Source organism: Gadus chalcogrammus, chromosome 17, assembly GCF_026213295.1.
Source record: "Gadus chalcogrammus isolate NIFS_2021 chromosome 17, NIFS_Gcha_1.0, whole genome shotgun sequence".
Classification (NCBI taxonomy): Eukaryota; Metazoa; Chordata; class Actinopteri; order Gadiformes; family Gadidae; genus Gadus; species Gadus chalcogrammus.
Genome location: NC_079428.1, coordinates 3,234,064 through 3,251,563, shown reverse-complemented (window position 1 = coordinate 3,251,563; position 17,500 = coordinate 3,234,064). Strand labels below are relative to the sequence as shown.

The window sequence follows — 17,500 nt, the reverse complement described above, 5'->3', positions numbered from 1 at the left end:
GGGGGAGGGAGAGAGAGAGAGAGAGAGAGAGAGTTAGAGAGAGAGAGAGAGAAGGATAGATGGAGGGGGAGTGTCTCTGTCGCTCTCTCACACGCTGGCAAGCACTCACGCACACGTTCACTCACTCACTCAATCAGACACATGGACATGCGCACGCATTCCCTCACTTTCTCACTCATGCACACACACCCAATAAAGCACACATATTCACTCACGCACTTACAAAAACACACACACACACACACACACGAGGTCCACACTCATGGATCCTTTTATGATAGGACTGGCAGGATTGAATGTTGAATGAGTGTGTGTGTGTGTGTGTGTGTGTGTGTGTGTGTGCGTGCGTGTACGTATGTGTGTGTGCGTGGCTTGAAGGGCGCCCTCTCCATGCCCCCGGTGTGTTTGTGACACCAGGCGCTGTCAGGCGCTCCGCGTCCCTCGGATACCGTCGCTATGGGCGCCCGAGCTGTTGTCCTGATCAAACCTGTTCTTACAACAACACTCCTACACACACCTCTCGAAAAGTAGGCTACCGGGAAACCCGCGCCTCGCCGATACATAAGGAGATTTGTGTTTTATTTAAAGGATATCCAACACACACGCGCGCCAGCAGTCAAGCCATGATCGTGAACGACGCGTGTAAAAAAAAATAAGATATGTATTGCAATGTGAGCCAAAACTGGAAACAAGGAAAGTAAATCCACTTAGAAGCCGATACCACCTACAGTATAGGCAAGGCAAGGCAGCTTTATTTACATAGCACTTTTCATACACAACGCAGATTCAAAGTGCTTCACGTAGAAACGTCGTCGTCAAATAAAATAAGATAATAAAATAAAATAGGTCAAAGAAAAACAAAGCCAAAGTGAAAACATGCATTGCTGAAAACGCTTTTTATACTTGGAGCGTTCCTCGTGCACGCTCACGCGCACATCCTGGCTCTTTGCAGAGACTTCCATCTACTTGTTCTCTCCCGCGAGTGCCCTCGCTCCCACCCGGCCCTGCAGAGGAACGTGAGTCAGAGTGAGACCATGTGGCGCCCGCGTCCACAGAACGCACAGACGACAGATTACAGCCTGGCCGGCCGTCACCGGGAGAGCGGCACATATTTGCGCACCGAGACGTGTTTGAATGTCCACGGGATACGCGTTTGAAACCGTCCTGTGTCCCTCTATGTCTTTGTCTCTTTATGCGTCATGAATGCACCATGCTCAAGGTGGTGGTACATGGTGTAGCTCGTTTGCTCGTACTTTCTCTCTCTCTCTCTCTCTCTGTATGTGTGTGTGTGTGTGTGTGTGTGTGTGTGTGTGTGTGCACATGTGTGTGTGCGTCTTCATGAGATGTTTGTATAGTTTGTGGGTCGTGTGTGTATGTGTTTGTAGACGTGTGTGTGCGTTTGCATAAGATGTGTGTAGATGTTGTGGGTCTTTTTGAAGGGAAAAATGCCTAAAAGCATCAACGAGAGCTAATTACACGCGTGCTTGATCACACAGAAAAAGAACCGAAAAAACCCACCAAAAAATAAAAAAATGTCTTTCCTTACCTTAGGTCTCTTTCCAACTACAGAGGAATTACATCAATATTTTCTCTTCAAAGAGCGTTTTGCCACTCTTGCTGGGTGGTGTGTTTGTTAAATATATATCGAGTGGTGTGTGTGTGTGGGATGGTGTGTGTGTGTGTAATGCGGGCTGGACTGCAGAATGTATGTGATGGTTTTGGTGTCCCTGTCCAGTGTTTGGTTTGGACCGTTTTTTTTCATCTCTAATTGAAAGCCGTCCGCAATAATTGCACTACTTGAAATGGATGGTGTCTCTCTCTCTCTCTCCCTCCCTCACTCCCTCCCTCCACACCCTGCCTTGTCCACTCCTCTCTCAGTCGTTTTCGCTCCTCTGGCGACATGAAAGACGTTTGATCATGGGGGAGAATTTTTTTCCATCATTAAATCTGTCCAAGCACTCAAACCACACCACACCGCATGGAGCGATGGTGGTGGTGGAGCTGGGAGGTAGTGTTGGAAGTGGAGGTGGTGGTTGGGGAGATGGTGGTGGTGGTGGTGGGAGGTGGTGGTGGTGGAGGTGGGTGGGCGGGTGGCTTCTGGGGGCTTGGCTCAGTCTGGTTGATGGCCTGTTTTGGCCCCCCGGTCCTTGTGTTTGACACATGTGCTCAAGAGTTGACACTGTTCCCCCCCCAACACCCATACACACACCCACACGCACACACACCCACACGCACACGCACACGCACACGCCCACGCACACGCACACACACATGAATGCAGGAGGATTGCCAGGTTATTTTCTATGGTGCGTATAGATCTCTGACCTTGTCTTCTCATCCTCTCTCTCTCTCTCTCTCTCTCTCTCTCTCTCTCTCTCTCTCTCTCTCTCTCTCTCTCAGATCAAAGTCCCCCGCAGTGTTCCCGGGAGCCTTGCAGAAGAAGGGGGTCCCAACTTCACCACGACCCAGAGCCGTGAGTGTTTAAGCTACGCTGGAGAGGTAGCGGTAGAATGTAGTGCTGACTACAGTCAGACTCTTGGCTTCTTCATGTTGGGCGCCATGTAGCTCTGCCAGGTTGGACTCGTACCTTTGTATCACCAAACCTTCTGTGTGGAGGTTGTATTTCCTTGACCTGTTCACGCGGGTTTCCTTCCGCACCGAAACACATCCTTGTTGAAGCTATTAAACTATTTCCCTGCATGGTCCGCAGGTTTAAACTGACCGAGGTAATATACCGTCTTGTTTTCGCAACCCATTGTCCCCTCTCGAACCCTAAACATATTGGGGGTTCCATCTTCATGTAGATGCGATTAGACGACATTGTGGTACCTGGGGGGGGGGACGGGGACGTGGGTAGAAGACTTAGTGGGTAGAAGACTTATTCTTGGACTAAGAATAGTTCTGCACTGAATCATGACCTTGCACTGTTGGCGTTTTTGCAATTCTAAATAGCTAATCACGTTTGTAGCCTACACTCAGATGTAGTCTACTCATACTTGAATGCGAGTGGTTTGATTTTTTTTTATAAAAGAAGCACGCTGATTATTCTAAAGAGTTCTCCTCACCGTGTGTAGCCCCGCCTTCTCCGGTGAATCGAGCAAGCCAGCTCCTGGACGACGGGGAATATACCCCCCCTGGTTTACACAGACAAGAGAGTGAAATTGTACCATCTGCCAAGCAGCGACCGTGCCTGCTTTGCAGTGTAAAAATGCCTTTGGATTAATCCTCCTGCCAGTGCCCTTGACCCAGGCACTAGTAGGCGGTCGACCTGGAGTTGTCCCCGGGCGCTGCAATGTGTGGTGGCCCACTGATCCGAGTGCTGCCTGCGACGGGCTAAATCCAGAGTCCTCAATTTTCCTCCGGGATAAAAAATAAAGTATTGAAAAAATATTAAAAGGGAAGGCTTCATTTCAGCTGCGGGCGGCGTCGGTGTGAGGAGTGAGGAGGGGGAAGTAAACCCTGGCAGGGCGGTGTGGTACAAATGGAAATTGAGGAACCTGGAGTCTAAGTGATGGGGTAGGATTGCAAAGCGGCTGGGGTGTTACATCAACTGGCTGCCAGAAATTGCTGGTTATTGTGTTTGATACCCAATCGTCCGCTGTCTGGCTGTAGGCAGCCTTGAAGCAAGATGCCCGTAGCCACTATCTCCTTCCCTGATTGGGTAATCCAGGGATACTATCTTGCCTGTCAATCACAGGTGCGTGAATGCATCACCCCTCAATAGGAGGCCGGGAGAGGGGATTCGTAGGGAGGAAGGAAGGGAGGGAGCAGAGAGGGAGGCGACATTTTTCTCAAAACCTTGCTCTGCTCTCTCTCTCTCTCTCTCTCTCTCTCTCTCTCTCTCTCTCTCTCTCTCTCTCTCTCTCTCTCTCTCTCTCTCTCTTTTTCTCTCTCTCTCTCTCTCTCTCTCTCTCTCTCTCTCTCTCTCTCTCTCTCTCTCTCTCCACAACTCCTGAATCTGAATTCACCGCAAGGTGCTTTAGAGTCCTGTAGAAGGGCTCCTAAATGACAAAACAGTGAGTAGTTTGCGTGGAAAGTGTGCCGAGACATAAGCACCACAGCGATGGCGGTTTATTGCCAGTTTCCTCCCGCAGTGCCTCTGGTTGTGAGCCAGACTACACGGGGACTGCGGGCACTTTACAAGTTTCTCCCCGCTCGCTCGCACCCTGTTGTGACTGTCGACAACTTTTTTGTACTATTAGTGCGAGAGAATTTTCGTCTTTGCTTGCGTTTGCATTTTTTCCGCTCGCAGGAAAGGAAGCCTGGGGAACCGAGGTGGCCTGCTTCGTCTGGCTCCCTCGGCTCGTTCTCGTTCTCTCGTGATACGCTGTACTCGGCTGGTGAATTACAGACCCTGGAGAAAGCTGTGATGGCGGAGCTGCAAACCTTTATGTGTATAATTCGTGCAGATATGAACGACCACATTAAATCTATGTATAGATGGACGATAGAAGGATGGAAGGATAGATGGATAGATAGATAGATGGATGGATTGGATAAGAGAACATAACATTGGGAGTATTGCCTGCCTAGCTCCCACTAACCCATATAAACACAGACCTTTTTGGCACATCAACATCAGCTAACCTCCACCGTGTGCCTGAAATCCCCGGCGCAGCCTTGCACCTCTTTCACAAAAACAGATGAATATTAAACTACGGCGCAGCCGTGGCAAGATTGCTTTTTATATTTTTTCTTCATTTTTCTCGCAGCCGATATTTATCATGCCCGGAACGGTGCATCTGTTACCATGCCTACCTCCCTTCGCCACCTACCAAAAGTAAATCTCCAATGGCGGTGTGACCCTGCTGGCTCTGCGGCTGAACAATAATAGAAGGTGGGGGTGGAGGTTGGGGGTGGTGAGGTTTGGGGGGTTGCGTGTCATACATGTGCAGTGTTTTGTGTCTTCAAGGTAAGCTCACCCCCCCCCCCCCCCCCCCAATCCATTGACTGCTAGCATGCACGCGTTAGCTTGGTATTTACGGGCGCCATTAAAACGTGTGCGTCGATTCCCCGTCTCCCTACAGCTGGGACTTATGGCCGCCGTGTGACAAAAGGCAGCGAATTGAAAAGGAGCTCACGATTTGTATAGAGTTTAGAGTCTGTCGTGTTCCCTCCCCGAGGATTCTGGCTTCTGCTGGCTTCTGCTGTGTGTGTGTGTGTGTGTGTGTGTGTGTGTGTGTGTGTGTGTGTGTGTGTGTGTGTGTGTGTGTGTGTGTGTGTGTGTGTGTGTGTGAATGCCACTCTCCCTCTCTGGATATCTCTCCCACTGTGATGGTGCGTCTGTGTCCGTGTGTGCGCATGTGCCTGTGTGTGTGTGTACAAGAGAGGGAGAGGGGGAGAGAGAGAGAGGGGGAGAGAGAGAGAGAGAGAGAGAGAGAGAGAGAGAGAGAGAGAGAGGAGAGAGAGAGAGAGAGAGAGAGAGAGAGAGAGAGAGAGAGAGAGAGAGAGAGAGAGAGAGAGAGAGAGAGAGAGAGAGAGAGAGACTGAACACTTTGCCTGCCTGCTCGGACGCAGCAACAGATAACAGATGGTCGCCCTGCATTAGAAGTGTTTTATTTCCCCGTGGAAGCCAGATATGTCAGAAATAAGCATGTGCAACATTAGTCATTTGGAATATTCATGCCCTGGTCGTCCACATGGTTTCCTGTTCACAGCCAAAATACCACCAGCTCAACTCTCCCCGGGAAGGAGAGAGAGGGGCAGAGAGAGAGAGGGATAATTCTTATTAAAATAGCCCTTTATTTAACCAAATAAAGGATTTAAAACACAAATTTCTTCTGAACCAATATAGCATCATTTTTGAATCGTTGTTATTCTTTTCTGAAGTATAGACATAATTCATCCTCAGTTTGCCTCACACGAAGCGCTCCCCCCAGGGTCACAAAGAGGACAAAAACATATATATTAGCTACCAGCTCGTAGCCGCATGCTCCACCCTTACCCGGGCTGTTTCTCGTTAGCCAAATGGCCAATTTAGCTGTTCCTGATTCGTCGTTCATTACTGTGAGGGCAAGTGTTCCCTTTCCACACTATCGCGTGCCCCAAACAAACAATTAATCAGCGACACATTCCCCACGTCCCAGGAACCACGACCCTTACCCTGAATGTCCCCGCTATCCTAGTGCGCTCCACAAACGAACGTGCCGCTGATTCAACCTGCGCACAAAATCAACTTCCTTCCCTGATGCCTGGATCCAGGTGTGCTACCTGGCTGTTTGTAGCTGTTTACCCGTGCGCTGTCCTTCACCGGAGGTCTGTGTCTCAACGGGGGCCGCCATCCCTCTCTGAACGAGTGTCTGGACCAACTCAACCTATCCCCCTTGACACCTGGATCCCTGCCAGAGCATGCAAGTCTGGGACATTCACGTGTGCATGATACGCCTGTTGCTCCCAAGTTCCACTAAAGGCTCCCATCCTTGAAGTTGGTCCTCACACCTCCTTCCTCTCCCCAAACCGCAGCCGAGCGCTCTCCCCCTTCATCGACCCACTGCTCAGGGCCAGCAAGGTTTTCAGCAAAACGTTCTTTGTGGACTCCGACAGACGCGCAGAGCTCTTGCGCCATCCGTGCCAGGAATCTCGAGGATGTGATGTTCGCCAGGGGTCCCAAGTTAGTAGCGGATGATTCAGACGTTCGGAGCAGGCAGATTGCATGCTGGCTGAGGACAGAGGCTGTGTGTCTATGAAACACCACCAGAAGAGACCGGCCCCTCATACAGCCACATTCTGCGAGGATGATCAGTATCTCTGTGCGACCGGAAAACACCAGCCAGGCGGGCTGTGCCGATCCATAAAAGATGTTAGCCCGGTCTGGTCGGTTTCACCAAGGTTACACCCTAAAAAAAACAGTTTCCAACGAACGGTATCCACAGCCGTCATACAACAGCTTCTGCTCTGTCAGAGGGACTTGCTGTAAGGCCATGTCCACAGTCCCCGACAGGTGAGTAAAAAGCTGTGGCTCTAGTAATAAAAACAAACAAAACGAGTGCACTGTAACCTCTCCACCCACCAACCTCCTTGTGGTTCCAGGACAGCTAGTCTGTGCCATAGGGCAATCGGCAACATTCGCTCTTCCACGTATGACCACTGCGGCAGCATCCATTTCCACTGAGACAACTTCGCCCACACACCCTCCCTAGTTACATCTTTTTTATTTGCCTGTGCCCAGAATACCCTCACGAATTGAGTTCCCCCCTTCACCCTTTTAAAATGTCCAGGCAAGCTGGGAACTGCTCCCTCTCTCTCTCGCGCCGCTGTCAAATAAGCAAGGCTTCACCTCGCTGAGGAGGCCTTATCCTACACGTATCGCGCTGGCTCCTACCCTGACGCCTTCCTGTGTCTTTATGATAACGGTGACGTCATCTGTCGTGATTTGAACTGGGAAGCTGTGCAGCAGCGCTGTCGGCGGGAGCTCTGCTACTCGGCTACTCGGCTTCTCTAGACCCAGGATGTGAAAACTTCCTCCACACCAAACGGCCTTCGGCGGGGAACAGCAAACACTGATCCACTCTTATCAGAAGCGTTCTCTTGATCAAGGGACCGGATACCAAGGTCTGTGAGTTCGCACAGATCCACGGTGTGCCTCACAAGAGAAAGATGCTCCCTGAATCGTTCTGTCAGGAACACGATGTGTTTGGTCCGTACAGATCATTTTTTTAGACATGATAAAAAAACGCCGTTTGACATGAGGTAGCGAGCGAGTCCTCCGTGGAGGTCGGCGTGTGATCGGCTCCCAGAAATGTTTAGGAAGGTGCGCCTGGAGACCATCAATCCCCGGAGCACACCCAGCGGCCAAAATATATGGCTCCTCCAGGACGAGGCCATCGTTTAAACGGGTCTGTCCCGTGTCCCTCGGTCATGCCAGGGTCTTCCAACAGAGCAGTGGATCACAGTAAACCCACCGGATCTGTCGTAAACTTTCCATCTGAAAGCTTGAAACAGTTTGCTTTCTGTAAGCTACAGTTTTTTCTCCATTCAATTAAAAACAGTAGAACTTGTTGATTCAATGTCCCTGATGTTGGTAAAACGGCCCCTGAATGCGGCCACTTTAATCCTTGGCTGCAATGAAAAGCTTAATTCTCTAATTATCTCCTGAAGAGGCTGATTCCTTCAAAGGTTCGGTTTGGTTTTTAGACCTCCAGAGGAAGAGGTGTGATCTGTTCCTCACCAACACCCGACAACTACTTTACTTCATCACGACACTGTCTCCTCTTAATCTGAACTGTATCCATAACCACTCACAGCGTTGGCAGAGAGCTCTGTCATTTAGCAACTTATTAAAAATGCCAATGAGACCCAGCTTTAACTCTGGGAAAAAAAACGTCAATAGTGGTAAGGTGGTGGTCTTCAAAACCCACTGGGCTAAGACCGCTGAATCAGTCTCAAACCCAAAGCATCCAGTACTGCCTTAGCTCGCATGGACAGAATAACAGGAATCCCTGCGTTTGACTTACAATGACGCACCAAGTGTCTGTGATGGGTCTGTCACAAACATAAACGCCTGTCCCCCTTAGAGACCATGAAGATCAGCCCGATTAAAATCTTTGCGGCCAAAGTTGAGTTGTTCTGAACGGGCCGGCAAACGATACAAATCCCCGCAGCTCCTGCTTGATGGCCGCGTTGGTAATAAATGGTGGTGTTACTTCCCATCAACTGATTACCGAGCAAAAAAAAAAACCTTCCTGACAATGCAGAGAAATGGAAGATTCACAGATCTCCCACACATCTCGCCCCACACTCAAACCCGTGTTTCAAGCATTCACCCCACAAAGAGGGAGAGATGGAATAGCCTCGTATGTACTCTACATACCTTGGCTGAGCTTATGGGGAAATCAGGCGATGTCATACAGATCACATCCACGGCACTCTCATATTTATGAGCAATTATCCCACACAAACTGACACACATTCGGGAACACACACACACACACACACACACACACACACACACACACACACACACACACACACACACACACACACACACACACACACACACACACACACACACACACACACACACACACACAGTAATTAGCTCATCCATTAGAACCCACTTGTTTGGGATTTGCTCATAGAGACTAGACCAGCTTGTTGACCCTGGAGGGAATCATGACTGCCCTCCACTCTTCTCTCTCGCTTTCCAGAACCTCTCTCTCGCTCTCTATCCAGTGCCTCCTCTCTCTCTCTATCCAGTGCCTCCTCTCTCTCTCTCTCTCTCTCTCTCTCTCTCTCTCTCTCTCGCTCTCTCTCTCTCTCTCTCTCTCTCTCTCTCTCTCTTTCTCCCATTCTCACGCTCTCTCACTCATACCACTCCCTTCCTGCAGCCCCCAACACGCCATCTTGTCTTCCTTTATTACCGGCGCCCAACCCCATAAAGCTGCCTTTTTCCTCACTCGCCGTCTCTCTCTCTCTCTCTCTCTCTCTCTCTCTCTCTCTCTCTCTCTCTCTCTCTCTCTCTCTCTCTCTTCGCTCTCTCTCTATGTCTCTCTCTCGCTCTCTCTGCGTCCCACGCCCACAGTGGTCCCTGATTATCAGGGTTAATACGCTCCAGTCTACGCAGAGAGAGAGAGGGAGAGAGAGAGAGGGAGAGAGAGAGAGAGAGAGAGAGAGAGAGAGAGAGAGAGAGAGAGAGAGAACATTAAAAACCAAAGCATCAGTGCACGGCATCCTCGGAAAATGCGATATAATGTATTCGACAATATGCAAATCCAAGAACGGCTGGCTTGTTTACTGAGGGGACCTGCTGATTCACAATGAGCGAGCAATGTGCTGTTATCACGGGCCTACACATCTCAATGTTTGCACGCACACGCGGAATGCAAGGTGTGTGTGCGTGTTGGCATATAGCGTTTCCTAGGTTTTCGGAAAACAATGGCGCAGAGTTTTAGCGTTTCGTTTTTTTCGGACAAAACCCGCCCACGTCGGAACCGGACGGCGTTATCGCAAGTGAGATTTCATTGTCCATGACGTTGTTTCCTCTCGCCGTCGTCGAATGAGGTTAATCACATTTATGAATTACGCGATCGGTTTATTGTGCATGTTTAGCATAAGCGAGCGTAAGCAAGTTTGCTGCATCAACGCAGAACTACTAACAGCTAGTGCTTCTATGCCATTCATCTTCTATGGTTTTCTTTATGCCCCCTCCCAGGAAATGTGCTAAGCTAGCTACTTCCTTAGCATCCTTCCTTAGCAATGCTTCCTTAGCAGATTAGCATTAGCACTAGCCAGGCTCCTCTGCCATCAACATCGCCACGGTCAGCTACTTCCTTAGCATCCTTGATCAACAATGCATCCATAGCATGCTAGCCTTAGTGCTAGCCATGCTCCTGTGCGCGCCACGGTCAGCTACTCCTTCCTCAACAATGCATCCATAGCATGCTAGCCTTAGTGCTAGCCATGCTCCTGTGCGCGCCACGGTCAGCTACTCCTTCCTCAACAATGCATCCATAGCATGCTAGCCTTAGTGCTAGCCATGCTCCTGCGCGCGCCACGGTCAGCTACTCCCTTAGCATCCATCCTCAACAATGCATCCATAGCGTGCTAGCCTCAGTGCTAGCCATGCTCCTGTGCCAATAACAACACCGTGGTTAGCTACTTCCTTAGCATAAGTTCTTGGCAATACATCCAAAATACACTGACTTGGCATTCAGAAAAAAAAAATCTCCCTTCTGTACAAGCTCTCACTACTGTGCAGTCGGTCAGTACTTACGGATGCGTAGAAAAGGAAGGGTCCCCCCCATGTCTGTGTGTGTGTGCGTGTCTGTCTGTCTGTGTGTGTGTGTCTGTCTATGTGTGTGCGTGCTCAGCTATAGGACCGAAGCAGGCGCTGATTCACAGCTCTTTTGACAAGACGGATCTAAATCTGTGCTATTATTAGACCCACTTTTTTCCCTCATCGCTGCTGCTTACCAAGAGCTACTCACAGGGTGGTGTGGCACATACATACCCCCCACACTCCCTCCCTCCCTCTCAACCCTTATGGCGCACTCTGCCTGGGCTTCTGAGTAAGTGCCGGGGGGCCTATATAATTCTATATCTCCCGTCCACTGCCCATGTGAGTCCAATTAGCCGCGTGTGTGTAGTATTATTAATTTATCTTTTGTTTGTGTGCACCCTTTTTTCAATTTTCTTTTATTTATTTATTGTTGTCAGGTGAGTCGCTGCAGCATGGAAGAAGATAACAATTATCCCCCCCGGGCAGAATCTCAGCGGCCACACAGGGAGAGGGGGGGGGGGGGGGGGGGGGGAGGGAGGGGGGAGAGAGGGAGCAGGCTCCGTAATGTATCGTTTCAGACCAGCGAGGGGAGGGGAGGGCACTGTGGTGACGTGGTGTGTGTGTGTGTGTGTGTGTGTGTGTGTGTGTGTGTGTGTGTGTGTGTGTGTGTGTGTGTGTGTGTGTGTGTGTGTGTGTGTGTGTGTGTGTGTGTGTGTGTGTGTGCAGGCACTAATGTGGGAGACTACAGCAGATGCAGTGGCGGTTCATGTTAGAAAAATGGAAATGTACATGGCAGAAACAATTCGCCAAAATGAACAGGAAAGCGTGCCGCTCAGTGCCCGGGTTTGCAGTCGACGTTGTGAGCGTTGCGAGGCGGTTCTATGGGAGTTTTTTCCCCGGCAAATGTCATGCGTGCCGAACGCATCGCTACAGTGGTCCGTCACGCCATTGTAGGCTGGGTGGTCGGGTTAGAAGCCTGTGTTTCCTCTGTGGGGTGATACACTGTACAGCACCCTGTCGCTGGGCGCAGAGTGATTACAATCGGTATTAAATACGACGGATCGGCAGGATTCGCGGCAAAACAATAAGCGAAAAAAAAAAAAGTATTTCAATCCGCGAAAAGGTCAACATTTGCATTCCATCGCGCAGCTCATGCTAATAATTATTCATAAATTCTGTGACGGGTTGTTGAGGTTGCTAGGGGTGGTTGTGGTGATGCTGTAGTCACTGTATGTGAGTGGCATAATGATGCCCTCTTTCACTGGTGTACCTGCACTGCTGTCTGTCTCGCACACGCACACACGCACATACACACCTGTCTCTACCGCTCTTGGTAAAAATAAGTTTTATTTGTTGCATGACGTACAAACAGGCATTACTCCCTTCAATGATAAATTAAAGAGATGCCTTTATAGTGATTCATATAATTATGATGGACAGCATGCATCAACATAACATACGTGCTTGCTTGCTTGGTAGAATTAATGAACCCGATAGCTCAGCAAGGTGATGAAACCGGCTAGAATTAGCAAAGAAACAGCCTTTAATGTACAGACTTCCTGGCCTGTAATGGCCATATGCAATAGTCGTTATTTGAATAGTAATAAATGTAACCATGTTTATTCACGTTTTTTTTCCGGGCGCCCGCTCTACTGCAGATTGAGCGTCATATCCCTGTTTCATATCAACGGCTTTGGTGGGCTTGATTCCCTGGCAAAGTGTCTGTTGAAAGATGCCTACAGGGCTGAGATGTGGTCTCTCAGACTTGGGAGATCTCTATTTTGAAGCCCATTAGTTTCAATGAATGTCTTGAGATCCTCGCATGAATCAACGTTCCCCCTGCTCCTGTCTCTCGCCCCACACGTCCAGTTTCCTTGTTGTGTGTTTGCCTCGGTTACTTCAGCGATGATAATGGCAGAACCACCAGATACACTTTAACGTGACGTTACCGTTCCGAGTCAGATTCGATGCATGCATCGGTGTGCCGGGAACATCACGCCATCAGCATACATTAGTACCGTCGTAATCTAGTGCCTGTGGTATTCATATGCAACCCACATACCACTTGGAAAGACATAAAAGGCTGGATTCCATTCGTCAGCAAAAGTTGACAAGTGTGTGTTAGGGCACTGCGACTGGTGATTTAACTCATTGAGCTTGTCAAACATGTCTCTCAGGTAAGCCAGTTTCGTAACCTGCTCCTCATCTATGATCGTGCTTGAATATTTTTCGCACTTCCAACTCCAGCAGAATTCCGGGTTCATCTCCCAAACAGCAGGGCAGTGTACTTCCGTGCCCTTATCCTGGCACGAGGCGCAAAATAATTCAAGCTTTCATCACCTCTGTCATCTCATTCCCTCACGTAGCCGTCGATGAGTTTGAATAGTTCCTCAGCTGTCGTTTGGACTCGCACACATTTGCAGAAAAGCAAATCCTTGGACAGATCGCGTGCCGTCTTGTCCGACGCACACTCTATGAAAAGATGGTTCTTAGTGCTGTCTGTAGTCTCGTCCACGCGCAGGGCAAAGCGTTTATCCTGGATTTCTTTCTGTTAGCTTCTTTCATATCGTCGGGTGTATCGGTGATGCGTCTTGCGATGGTGTCGTCGGACAGGAAGGATAGGGTTCAGCTTCCGGGCGCTTGCCTTCCTCAAATCATTGGTGGAACCATATCCAGAGCAGCAGGTAGGACGCGTTCCTCCCATTTGGTGTGAGCCTTTGCGCCTTGATACTGAGCAAGCGGCCTTGGCGGAGGCTCAGTGTGATCAGCTGTGTTGCTGACCTCGTTAATGGCTTTTTTCTCTGAAGTATCGCACTGGCCTGCTCGCCGCAGCTGGGTGGGCCATTTCAAGATGGCGTTTGAGTTTGTGTCTTCTCATGTGGTGCGCGGCGAGGGTCCTCAGACCCCACACACACTCCCCTCCGAACTGTAGGATGAGGAGAAGGTGGAGGAGGAGGAGGAGGAGGAAGGGGAACTGGAACTCCCGTGGTGAAGCCAATGATGATCAATGCCTCATTTAATATTATCTGCTTTTATTTTTTTGTTTGCGTTTAGACTCGGCAGTGTGTCTGTCGTACTTTGAAAGCAGGTTGCGTGGAAATGGTCTATATAACAGCAAAGACCAACGCAGCGAATGGTCGCATGTTTACAAAGCTCCCTGCACGCACGGGCAGCGATGTCAGTGGAATCAGTGGTTAATGTGTTTGTTTACAGCATATGCGGCCCATTTCTTAATTATCCCTTCCACCTGTGATTTGTTTTCATACAGTCTGCCATTGAGCCTTTCCCCTCAAGACAATACACTGTGGGAAACACCGGTGAAAGATATGATAAGATATGCAGGATAAATATTGATTAGTAAGACAAAATACTTGCTCACAACATCCTCCTTAAGGATGTGCTTTGTTGTCACTCTGCGTTTTGCATGCGCAGTCAGTGGCTTACTTACAATAGTACTGTGTGTCTGTGTGTGTGTGTGTGTGACTGTGTGTGTGTGTGTGTGTGTGTGTGTGTGTGTGTGTGTGTGTGTGTGTGTGTGTGTGTGTGTGTGTGGATGATGGCTGGTTGAACCAGCCTCACCTGGCCCGAGTCAGACTGATTGGACTCTTGGGCTGGGTGAGGCACACCTGTTGTGCATTAAGTAATCAATGTGCACCGGTTACAGGGGTGATATTATGCCAACAGATTTGTGTGTGATTAGCCATTACAAGCCGTTTGAAAATCAGCCTTTTCCAATGCTTTAGTGACATCACAAGTGGGCGTGTCCATCTCGATGTATGCTAGATAGAGTGGCCTACCAGCCAACCTAGTGGTCTGTAGAAAATGGTGCTTATCTATCCATCTTACATCAACGTGATCACTTGTCCCACTTGTGATGTCACTAAAACATGGGAAAAAGGCCTGTTTTAAAATGGCTTGTAATGGCTAATCCCACTCGCACCTGGAGGTATAATATCAGCCCTTTAAGCCTTCTCCCCACACACACTTAGGGAGGAGACATGCTGCATTGCAACATGGAGCACCAGCTCAAGCATCGGCGTCAATCAACTTCTACAGTCAGTCGGCTTTCCCAGGATCTCCATCCTGCTCCCTTGTCCAGAGGAGCCCAGCAGAAGTCCCCTAGGTGGCGTGTAGCAACAGACATCGCTACAAGCACATTCCCATATGCCGCTTTTCCACCGCACGTGTAGCTCGACTCGACACGACACGACTCGACACGACTCGACACGGTAGCAGCGCGGGTGCTTTTCCACCGCAAATAGTACCTCCGGGACGTGGGCGGGGTCGTCTGCGCGAAAGGGCTGTGACGTATTTTTGTACGCGACGCAAACAACACCTACGTAACCCACACATGGACAGAACCCACATAACAACAATGGAGAACATCGATGCGATGGTATTCGTGTTCGTATTATTAGCTGGCATGTTGAAGAAGTGGAATATGTTGGCTGCGGCGCTACTATATGGCTGTTCTATCGTTACCAGCATGGTTGCCATGTCGCTCTCGTGACTTCGTCACACTCTCTGGCCAATCAGTGGCCGGCCGTCTGCCGACGTCACCTTTTAGCATCGGCTCAGCCGCTTGGAACCTAGAGCGAGGCGGTACTAGAAAAAGCAGCCACTTGAGGTACTAGATCGCGGTGGAAACGCAAAAAAGGCGAGCTGAGTCGAGTCGAGTCGTGTCGAGCTGGTACCATGCAGTGGAAAAGCGGCATTAGTCCCCCATTGTATGGTAAATGACAATTAGGGTAGCATTGTAGGCTATTCTGTACAACGGTGCCTGCTCGTACCTTCTCTCCCTTCTTGTTAGATCGCTAATGGGTGTCGACAGGTGTGTGTCCAATACCTCGCACATGCTCTGTGTGCGTTTTGTGTGGCGTAGCTTGAATGGCTTGCGGGAATTGCTCATTTGCTTTGTCCCACTTCTCTGAAATTTCGTCACGCCAACACACCTAATGCTAATCGGCAGAGGTCAGAGCACACGCACCACGTTGTCACTGGTAACTGCGCACACGCACACACACACACATACATGTGCGCACGCTAGGTAGGTTATGCTAGGTTATGCTACGCCATGCTAAAGATGCAGGCATGTTAAACTACATTTTCAGTTCAGCAACGATTATGGGTCTTTGGCACAACATAGCAACAGAAATGATGGTGCTTCTTGTTAAGGGACAGGAACGGTACAAATTTTTTTCTTTTATTGAGGGATGGAAGGATTTTGTTTGTGGACATTGATTTGGAGTCTCCACGACACAAAATGATTATTTTGTTTTCCTTTGTTTTTTTTGCACTCAAGTAATAATAGATGAAACACAAGCAGCCGCACAAGGCACTAATGTGTTCCTTCAATCACAGCCAGATGGACTCTCAGATGACGCCATTTTGTGTGTGTGTGTGTGTGTGTGTGTGTGTGTGTGTGGGGGGGGGGGTTATTAGCCCGGTAATCTGTTTCCATGGTATGGTTTCGGCTTCTGAAGAGTAAAATACCTTCACACCGTTGTTTATGCGGCTGGCTTCCGGTTTGGCAGTGCAACGTTCCTCCAGTGATCTGAATTCAAATGCGTCTCGAGCGATTGTGCGATGTTACACTGGGCTGTGCACTCACACACCTCTCTTTTTTGAATAATCATTCTGTAGTGACCGACACGGTCGGTTTATTATGGAGTAAATGTGAAAAAAATAAGGGACTTCTTATGTCCTGTCAGAGTAAAAACCGACGCCTGAAAGGTAAACATTGAGGTGGACTTTGACCAAACTTGTCCCCGGGCTGGATTCCACATCCCCCCGGCTGCATTCCATTTCCCCCGGGGCGCGTTCCAATAATGCTGTAGCGCGTTTTGTTCCCATTGCGTTGGGTATGGTTAGGAGGACGTGCCGAGACATTTCAGGAAATGGAGAGTTCCGGTTCGCCCGGATTCCAACGAGTTGCTGGCGGTTGCGTCATGTCACACAAATTTCCAGCCGGTTTCTTTTTTTTTTTTTACTTGAAATCTGGAACACGGAAATTAGTTTACAAGCTGTTGTGCTATTGAGGATGAGTGTTTTGTTCCCAAGAACCCTATTCATTACGAATATACAAAAAAACTCTTTGATGGCTTTAACGATTTTAACACGCTGGAATTGATTGCACTCCCATGCTTTTAGACACCTTCCGATAATCTGTGTCGGCTTAATTGTCGAATCCAAAACCACCTGTGTTTTTTGAGGGTCCCAAGCTTCCTCTGAAATTTGATCATTAAGTTTGTATAAACCGGGGATCTCATTTAACACTGGAGCACACACGATTAAATATTCTGTTTGAACCACAGAGTACCACGAACGGTTGCGTAACAGCCTTTTTTTAACCAGCCGTATTGCGATGTGGAATGGTGTTGCTAACCATCGTCAGCTCAAGAATCCTGATTAATTACACCATATTCTTCATCTTCGTCTTCTCCTTCGTCTTCGTCTATCACTATCATTACACCCCTGAGGCTAAACATGGCCCCTCTGTGCGAGAGTTTCTGCATGCTCACCACCTCTGTGTGGTTGCCAGCCAGAGCCTTGCTTTGAGGCCCTGTTACGGGGCCACACTCATGACACAGACACACGCACGCACGCACACACACGCACACACACACACACACACACACACACACACACACACACACACACACACACACACACACACACACACACACACACACACACACACACACACACACACACACACACACACACGTACACTCACTCATATGACGCACACAGACACACACACTGTTTTCCTGTCGCTGAGGG

The 17,500-nt window shown here is 49.2% G+C and overlaps 1 protein-coding gene across 1 annotated transcript in view; it reads left to right on the top strand.

Annotated features, from left to right (window-relative positions):
• Positions 1-17,500, top strand: part of LOC130369798 (glucosidase 2 subunit beta-like) — a 68,598-nt gene that overhangs the window by 14,008 nt on the left and 37,090 nt on the right. The window contains exon 3 of the mRNA XM_056575355.1: positions 2,401-2,473. Within this exon, the coding sequence (XP_056431330.1) occupies positions 2,401-2,473 (73 nt within the window). The remainder of the gene's footprint in view (positions 1-2,400; positions 2,474-17,500) is intronic.